Source organism: Plasmodium coatneyi, chromosome 5 (genome assembly GCF_001680005.1).
Source record: "Plasmodium coatneyi strain Hackeri chromosome 5, complete sequence".
Lineage (NCBI taxonomy): Eukaryota > Apicomplexa > Aconoidasida > Haemosporida > Plasmodiidae > Plasmodium > Plasmodium coatneyi.
The window spans coordinates 201,328-210,858 of record NC_033560.1 but is presented as its reverse complement, the minus strand read 5'-3'; the positions used below and the strand labels follow the sequence as shown (position 1 = coordinate 210,858).

Genomic DNA, 9,531 nt, shown 5'->3' with positions numbered 1-9,531 from the left:
TTTCCCCTCCTTTTAAAAAATATTATAAACGGATATGTCTATGTTATCCAATATGCTATATATATATGTACCTTATATATAGAATGTAAGAAATTTATGGGAATGCTCTTGCCGATGTACCGGAAATAGCAGCAGGGATGATGGTGGTATGTGCTGGGCTTGTTTCAGACCCCCTGGACCCACTGAACCTGTTGGACCTACTAGACCGCCATTCCGTCCACCTTTTCCTGTGCTCACATCAACTTTAGCACTTTCTGCTGCTGGTTTGGCAACAGAATGGTCACCACTAAGACCATTATCGGGAGGATGATGGGCCTCGTGAGGTGCTCCAACCGGTGGTGTCCCTTGATTTGTTCGTTAGCGGGGAGATGCATGCACGTGGGTAATATTCGTTATAGGGTACACATCTACAGGATGTGGGAGTCATCCGAGTGGCGTTACAAGGTGGTCAACGCGGCAGTTACGTATCACATGGGGTGAGTAATATATTTTTACGCAGCGTGAAAAAAAAAAAAAACACACTTTTCATAAAAAAGAGCACCAAATTAGCGGTGCTCTCAAGAGGAATGCACGTTCGCTGGACGACCCCGTATTGTAACGTAACAGTTGGCATGTTCACTTGGGAACACATCACAGGTGTGGTATTTTCCCCTATGTTGCTTCCTGCAGCGTACATTTGCAACTAGCATTTGCAGCTTGAATTTTGGCTGGAGTGATATTGTGTCCATTCGTTTATTGTGCACACCTTTTTTTTATATATAAAGAATATATGGGAAGTATGCATGCGGTTCCGCTTGATTCAACATTTGGGAGGTGGGGGCTTACTGTTCTGGTGCTGCTACTTCCAATTTTTCGTTCCTATAACGCATACATATTGGTGTTTCTTACGCGTGGTGTGTTTTTTTTTTTTTTTTTTTTTTTTCTCCAACTAGACTATACGATTGTACATACTAGAAATGTTTCACCCCAGTTGCGTGCTATTCATACAAAGGTGTGTTGTACATATTTAATATTTTTCTGATGATCAATGGATGAGTTAGCTATTTTCTTTTTATAACTCCTCCGCAGTGCCGTCCTCCATATCTGGAACGCCTTCCAGTGAGATGGGCGTATTAGTGGCATGCTTGTTTAGAAAATCTACGAAGCCCTTTAATGATCTTTCCCCCTCGTAGGGCAGTGGGATTTTTGAACCGGCTTTTACAAAAAAGATGGTTGGGAATCCTGACCACTCAAAGTCTTTTATTGGTGTTTCGTTAAGCGTACCATCCATTTTTGCAACAATTATGGAATCATGTTTTTTTAATTTTCTACCAAGGTCTTCATATATTGGTTCTAACTTCTTGCAATGACCACACCATGGAGCGTAGATTTCGATGAGGACATCCTTTCCACTTTTCAGGACGACGTCAATGAAGGAGTTTCCGACCACGACCTTAACAGGAGCAGCTTTATCATCCTCTGGAATGGGTTCTGACTTTAGGGACTTTTCAACTTTTCCCTCTTCTACTTCTTTGAAAAAAGTTACAATGGCTTTGTGGTTATGTAGGGACTCCTTCGCATTTGGTAGTAAGTATCGTCCTTCACTAGATTGGTAAGCTAATCCTGGGAATTCATTCAATCCGAGGGAAGCCCTAGCATGATCAGCATACTCAGGGATGTTTAAAAGGACAAAGTGTGTTTTTTTTCTCAATTCAGACGCTGCGAGTCTCACTTCTTCTTTTATTTCATTGTACTGTTCTGTTGTTGCACAGACCCATACCAACTCCTTGGGGCTCTCTGCATAGAAGCGATAATTTTCGGTGTTTATTTCTCCAAAGAGTGGAAAGGACTCAGTAGACACGAACTCACTTAAAGGTACCTTCTCATCGTAATCGACTTTCTTCTCATCCTTTCTGTAGCAGGAGATCTTGTTATGCTTATCATTTTTTTTTACAAAAAATTTGGCGATTTCTCTATTTTTGTCTCCCACTTCGTTGAAACTTTTATACAGCTCGTTATCCTCAGACGTATATTCGAGGTAGAATGCTACTGCTATATTTTTTTCCTTCAACACGTCCTCAATATTGGTGGTAATTTCGGTGAACACTGGACCGGTCATTTGTTGCAACCAGTCTACAATTGACTGAGCTGTTCTTCCTCCTCCGTAGTTCACTCGGTTCTTCTTGTTAAACATGATCATGGTTGGGTATCCTGTAATTCCATACTCCTGCGCTAGGGCGTTTTCCGTGGTGGCGTCTACGCTGGCTAGCTTTATTTCGCTCTTCTTCTCGGCTAGCATGTTTGCCGCTTCGTTGTACTCGGGGATCAGTCTTTTGCAGTGCCCGCACCTGGGAGGGGGAAAAAAAAAAGGGTTAAATGGGTGGCACAACCGGTAGCGGTGGTAAGTACGGTGAATACTGCTTATATCAGCTTCCTCCACGTAGGAGGGCATCCCTACCATGGCGCGAAAAACATGACCAGCACGACGTCATTCTTCGTAATAAAGTTGTTCAGCTCTCCATCGTGTATGGTCGTGATGTGCTCATTAAACAGATCTTCATGCGCGCACGCATAGTTGCGAAGGACAAGGGGGATTAAAAAAAGGAAGAAGGATAACAATTTGGTCCTCATTTTAGGCGCTAAATTTATGTAAACGTGGTAAAGGGGGGCAATTCTCTGAGGGGATGAACTCTTCCGTTATGTTTATGGAGGAGAAAAAAAAAAGAAAAAATGAAATCGATTTAATGTGGAGGAAGTGGAAACGTACAGCGCGGTAATTGGCTGTATATCGAATTGCGTTCGAATGGGCGAAGAACAATCTGACTCAGCTTAAAAAAGCATTTGAGGCATAGCGATTAGCAGGGAAGTATACAATTGGATGTGGGGAGGGTTGCACCAAAAGTCGCGCATGCATGTATGCACTTACAAAGATATTTTCTCAGTTCGCATAAGCCAGGCTAAGATACGTGCACGAGGCAATAAATGGTTACAATAAGTGGTTTAAGGAGTGGCGTGAAAATGACCAGGTATGATCGAAGCTGACCGGGACTGATGTAAATTCGAAGAATGCTTTTATTCAAGTTACATTGTTCATTTGTTTGCAAAAAAAAAAAAAAAATTTGCAGGTTAGGTATGAGCATATGTTTTTTTAAAAAAAAAAAAAAAAAATTACCATACTGCTGCGCGTCAGAACGGTTTGCATTACCCTTCCTGGGGTAGTCCCTTTGGGCTTTTTTTTTTTTTTTTTTTTTTTTTTTTTTAAATGTATGCATATGTATGTGCCATGTTTATGTGCGTATGCTCTTAGTATGCATCCTCAGACGTATGTAGGTGCTGCCCAACTGCCCCTTCGGGTGAAGATGCTAGTGCGATGTGTTCACGGCAGTGGACTAAAAGTACTTCTATCGTGGTCGGTTAACAATGTGCACTGAGATGATAACGCGTACGGAAATTTCCTAATGCGCGGCGGAGCACACACATGTGCTTCTCAAAATGGAACATTCGTGGTGCACATAGCAACTCGCGCTGCCACCGTGCTATCGTTACCTAAGCTGCTTGCATGATCAACATGTGTCGGTTTGTGTTATCATCGGTTTAAGGTGTGAAGCCAATTACAATGACCTTTTTTTTTTTTTTTTTCCTTTTTTTCTGCTGGTGTTCCCGCTTTTACACTTCGCATGGCGGGGCGATGTGCCGAGAGGGGAAATGGCAAACTGGCGTGGCGAAAAGGTGAAGAGCGAAAAGCGGCCTCATATAAGAACATAAGGGGAGTAAAAAAAAAAAAAAAAAAAAAAAAAACTGCCTTCATGTGGTGTCAGTGAAAAAGGGATGTTGTACACCACATGTTAACTTGAAGCGAAACAAACACCCCATTTTGTATTTCCTCACATTTACGTGAACACATTTTGGAAAATTTTTTTTTTTCTGAAATATTTTCTTGCCGGCCATTTAAGTCACCATTTGTGTGAACTGGGTATCTTGTGTACACCTTTGCGTTGACGCATAGCCCGACGTTAGGAAGGAAGCACAGATTTTATTCCCCTCTTTGGTTCCCCCTGTGTAGCGGTTTTCCCTGTATGGGTCTACACGCGGATATTTGGCCCAGAAAGTAACGCCATTTTATGACAATTATTTTTTCACTGTTTATGCGTTTTAAAAGCAACATGGTAAGTGAGAATTACCCCAGTGGGAACACCTCTCAGGTGTTCCACCTGCGTAAAGGAGGCTAAACAGATACTCCTTGAAGGGGCAGAGGCAAAAGGGTTAACACACCCTTCTTTCGGTTACTCCCCTTTTTTTAATTCATACACTGGATGATAAGAGATAAATTTACCGTCACATTGAGCAGGTGAAAATGCATCACCTGGCTAGGAAAAACAGAATTTGTAAAAAAAATAATAAAAAAGTCCCTTTGGTTACTAAATTGATAGCCTTCTCGTGTGTGCCATCTTCCCCTGCATAATGTCTCCCATAACTTCCTCTTGAGATGGTTTCTCCTTTGAGGAGGCGCAATAAAAAGAAAAAAAAAAAAAGGAAGCGAAGGGAAGGAAAGGAGGTCGTCTTAACGTGTTGCCACAATGGACGGAGCAATCTCATCGATTTACCATTCGGGCAGGCCAACAGCATAACAGAATGGGTGTATTTACATGGGTATTTTTTTTTTTTTTTTCGCGCCTCCTCAAGGGAAATGCGCAAAAATCTGAAAGATAAAATAACCTTGTCACGTGGGTCTAATTGATCCATTCGAAACGGGCAAGTGACGTAAACGAATTAGACTTTTTTTTCCGCAGCATATGTATCGTTGGAGAGAAACGTGCATCCATTTCAACCCATTTCTTCATCCCTGTTGTAAAGGTGTGTACACGCGTATACGTGTCTACCAGTGTAGATTCGCTCTCACACCGTTATGCCCACGAATGAGGACTAACATTGTTAGCAAAACGAAAAACACCCCCGCAGGGTTTGCCACATAAATGCCTGCTTTTTTACATGTATCCATTTAGCTGAATATTCCCTTTTCACATGTGCGCATAAAAAATGCTCCGCGGAGATTTACAGACGGAGAGGAAAGCCCAGGGGGCGAGTGAAAATGTGCCCCTGATGGAGGGAAGCCCCAAGGGGGGCACTTTTTACGACATGCTCTTTCCGGATATGTCCCTGAGGAGGTAGTCGCGTCTGGAGGGGAGCACCACATATATGGAAAATCCCCTTCCTGGTATGATGAGTAGTACGAGTCAATGATTACTTCGCCTTTGCTTCTCCCCCCGTAGAATCATCGTATGGATTAGCTTCGCCCAAATGATCATTTACATTTTGAGCTGCCTCTTAAGCGAAAACTTAACGGCGCCGAACGTGCAGGTGTTGATGTTTCTGGGTGCCACGTATGGCCCCGCTATTAAGTACGTTTCCCATGAAGGAAAAAAAAGGGGTCATCCGAAGAACCCACCTGCATATGCACATGCTAATGTGTAGAGGACTATGTCCCCGTTTCGCTGTGCATTTTCTCATTTTGCGGCACATCACACACACACATACCCCTTAGGCAAGGAGATTTTTGGAGACTGGTGTTGCCAATTTTCCTGCATGCAAATTGGTGGCACCTAATAATTAACATAGTGTGCATGCTGAACTTAGGCCTAGTGATAGAGGGCAAATACAAGAAGGGGAATTTTCTCTTCCTCTATTTCCTATCAGGGGTGGTTGGAAATGTATTAACGACCATCTGTAATCCGTGTCAGCTAGCTGTTGGAGCATCAACAAGTGGATTTGGACTCATTGGCTTTTCCATTTTGGAGATATTTTTAGCCTGGGCCAATTTGTCCAGGAGGGCTAAAAACTACTACATCTTTAATGTGTCCGTTTTTGTGCTCTTCTTTTTGTTTGTTAGTTTTTCTCCCACCGTTGATTTTTTTGGACACATCGGCGGCTTCCTCTGCGGGGCCTTCCTGGCCTGCCACTACAACAGGGCCATGGGATACGACTCGTACGGGCGTCAAATTGTTGCACCAAAAATGGGGCGACTAAGACAGTTTTGCTGCCCGTTCACCCGAATGTGCCTTACATCCCTTACTTATCACCTACTTATCGCCTTCCCCCCTTTCAGCTTCCAGACGTCCCTCTACTACAGCTTCGCCTGCATATGCGCCCTAATTGTTTTGTACCTCCCAGTTCGCCTCTACGTGACGGACATGCCATGTGCACTTTTCCACTAACCATGCGCAGAATTTTTTTTTTTTTTCAAACAAAATAATTTTATCTTTAATGTGGGGAACAGCATGGATGATGGGTTGCCCCGTTTGTAGCTCATAAAATGGGCTCCACTTGCGGGAAAAAAAAGACGCAACGGGTGCAAAGTGGGCAAACTGGACAAACATGAGAACGGCACTACATTTGTGCTTTTCTCTATGTAACCGCAAGAAAATGTGCAACCCCGCAGGGTGCTAAGCCCGCCTTTCCCTTAAGAACCTAGAGACGCTAAAATCGACTGAGTCGCGTGCCCCACGTATGAGATCCGAAAAGCTCTTCTTATTCCCTTCAGACAAGTGGTCAGAAATAAAAACTTCCTCTAAAAAGGGTTGGTACACGTCTTCCCATTTGGCCATCTCATTAAGGCAAAGCAAAAAAATAGACGAAGGTCGAAGAAAGTCACCGGCGTAGAAAAAATCATATGGAAGACCCCTCCGTTTTGTTTGTACTCTAATTCTTCTTTGGCTGTTTATAGATATAACACAATTTTCCCACTGAGTGAGTCTCCTTAAAATGTGATGAAACTGCTTCTCTGTTGAGTCATCATCCTGCGTAGGTGATAACCCTTTCACAAAGATATCTGTTCGGAATGGTAGAGAGAGGATGCAGGAAATTGTCCTCTTAGTCACATCTAAACACTCCTCACGGGTATCACAAAATAGAATAGGTAGTATTGTTCTTAACATTAAGTAGTATAGAAAAACGGGTTCTGCGCAGGATCTTATTTTATTCATCAACACTTTAAGTATGTCTTGTTTGTCCAACGTAATGACGTCTTGGCCATTTGAATGCAGTTCACTTGAAGGGGGTAATCTTTCCAGAAATATGTACAGTGTTTTTTCGAATGCGTCTCTAGATTTGTCCAAAGGGCAATTATTCTGGTTTTCCCTCTCATTGGATGATGCATGAAGGAGGGATACCCCTTTTCGTGCGACCATTCTACGTTTTGGAGATACACTCCCCTTAATCAGTTTCACCAGAAAGAAAAACTCACAGATGGAGCTCAGTTCATACAGACTTAATTCGTCATCCTTGTACAGTGGTCGATGATTAGCGGATGGAAGGAGGTTACTCTTATCCTTCTTTGAGTTATCCCCTGGGTGGGCACCATAGTTGGGGGCATACTCCCTCGTCATTTTCACACTTGCGTTGTTTTCATTTAGGCTGCTTCCCCTTTTGCCTTGCTCATATTTTGCAACGAACGCATCAACTATGTGTAAAAATATTTCTTCGAAAAATAGGATATACGACTGGTTGTGTATCATCTCTGGTTTGTTTATGGCCACGCGCATGAAGGATTTGAGCAGGTAGGGTAGGTACTTGGATATGGTGTCTCCTGGGGGGTTGCAGTCTGGCCTGCTTTGCACTGCGTCGACGGTTATACAGGGGTTTACTTCTTCCTGGGATGAACCTCCATACCTTTGCAGAAGTGCTTCTAGCAAGTGGGACACCTGATCAGCAAGGTGACTTTTGTATGGCATTCTCGACCGTACCACTGCCTTATGAGGCTTTCTTTTCTTCTTCAGTTTGTCACAAATTACAGTGTCTGCCCACCAGTTAGAAAACAGAGTGAAGTGGCAGTAGGAGCAGAGGAGGATATACCTCTGGATGTACTCCAGATCGTTGCACGTGTTGGCCATGTAGGGGTCGTTCGTTCTGATGACCACGTCTATCATGGTCTTCGCGGATAGGAAGTTTCTGTACCGTTTGGGGAAGTTGTCCGCGTTGGGGAGGCTTCCTTCCAGGGGTGTTACTCCCCCCTGTTGCTCACTAGGATACAGTAACGGGTGGTCATTTTTTGCAAAGCTAAGCAGCACATTCGATGACAACACGAGTAGGTCGAACGGGTTGACATACGAAGTGCAAGTGACTACAAGCCGTTTAATTAACAAATTGATGTCATCATCGTAGAACCCGTTTTTTAGAAAAATTTCCTGCATTTTGGCTAGCTCCTCTACATTGTTCAACATTTTCGGTTCTATCTCCTTTTCCAATTTGCTGTTAAAATGGAGAGCGTACTTTCTCAGCGTGCAGTGGAGTGACGGTAGGACAGACCCGTTTGGATAATACCCAATCGAGTCGGACACATAACTTAGGAGAGTGACAAAGCTGCTACTGATGCATGCGTTTCTTTGGAGGAAGTTAAAAAAGGAATCGTTGAAAAGGTACTTGGCTAGCAACACAGCAATAACTCTATCATGTTTTTTCTTTTCAGTTAGATTTTTTACGATCCAGTAGGAGTGAATGACTTTTTCTTCCTCATTGGTTGTGTGGATAAGTATCTGCTCAAGCAGTTGTCTGAGCAGTTCTACGTCGTCTATTTTGTACAGGCAAGTCAGCTCATAAATATTAAACAGATAATGGTAGTGGTTATTCTTTACAGCGAAGTGGAGGTACTCTGTCAGGTGGTCCCTAATTTTGTCGCTGCAGTAGAGTTGCTTTTGCTCCTTTTCAATCTGTTCTTTGTGTAGGGTGGATAGGGTGAGGAAGTCCAGGAAGCTCCTACTCGTTTTTCTAGCAGTTTTTAAATGGTTTATAATATGGACCATTATTTCTGCGTCTTCTTTGTGAATGGTTAGCAGTTCGCTCGTTGTTATGCTGCTACTTTCCGGTGAGGATGTGTTTTCCCCTAGACGTATCTCTTCTTCAATGGGCAGGATCACCTGTGGCGTGGTGTCCTCATAATGTGTGGTGAAATTTTGCTCATTTATTGTTGCCTGTGGGAGGTTGGTTCCTTCCACGGAGTAGTGCCTCGCAGCGTTTTGGGTGGCCCCTTTGAGCAACTTGACTTGGCCTTTTCTGATTATCTGCACGTGGCGCACACTATGAATGAAGCGGTAACGCCGTCCCCACCTGATGATGTTGTAGGTAGCCATTTTTGTGCATCCTTAGATGACCTTCCCTTCAGTAGCTGCCGAACTTGGCTTTGTCATTTGTGGGGGAGGCATGTTGTACTGTGTGAAGACTACCACGAGGGGTAAACAGGATGGGTGGTACATTTTCAAGGGAGTGATTTGTACTACAACGGGGGTGCCAACTCGGCAGAGAGAGAAAGAAAAGACTTTGCATAGGGGGACATACTCGTTCTTATTTACCTACATGTGGAAGAAGCAATCTCGGCTTTCTTTCCACACATGTTTAGCATGATGGATGCAAAAAAAAAAGGAAAAAAAAAATTGCAGCATTTTTGGTTCTTTTTTTCACCGGACCTTTCCTGCGTACATACCATTTGGCAAGAATTTTACCAAACGGGTGACCTTCCAACAGGTGAAACACGATGCGATATATATACATATATTTTTTTGT

The 9,531-nt window shown here is 43.2% G+C and overlaps 3 protein-coding genes across 3 annotated transcripts; 1 reads left to right on the top strand and 2 right to left on the bottom strand.

Moving 5' to 3' along the window:
* Nucleotides 1–1,051: 1,051 nt before the first annotated feature.
* PCOAH_00010200 (Protein disulfide-isomerase) lies at nt 1,052–2,610 on the bottom strand (the record flags this gene model as incomplete). Its single annotated transcript, XM_020057829.1, has 2 exons — nt 1,052–2,327; nt 2,438–2,610. 2 exons carry the CDS (start codon nt 2,608–2,610, stop codon nt 1,052–1,054), a joined length of 1,449 nt encoding a protein of 482 aa, XP_019913617.1.
* A 2,406-nt stretch (nt 2,611–5,016) lies between these two features.
* PCOAH_00010190 (Rhomboid-like protein) lies at nt 5,017–6,191 on the top strand (the record flags this gene model as incomplete). The annotated part of the gene is made up of 4 exons (XM_020057828.1): nt 5,017–5,144; nt 5,250–5,378; nt 5,522–5,962; nt 6,083–6,191. 4 exons carry the CDS (start codon nt 5,017–5,019, stop codon nt 6,189–6,191), a joined length of 807 nt encoding a protein of 268 aa, XP_019913627.1.
* A 228-nt stretch (nt 6,192–6,419) lies between these two features.
* On the bottom strand, nt 6,420–9,101 carry PCOAH_00010180 (Uncharacterized protein; the record flags this gene model as incomplete). Its single annotated transcript, XM_020057827.1, has 1 exon — nt 6,420–9,101. One exon carries the CDS (start codon nt 9,099–9,101, stop codon nt 6,420–6,422), a length of 2,682 nt encoding a protein of 893 aa, XP_019913592.1.
* Nucleotides 9,102–9,531: the final 430 nt, after the last annotated feature.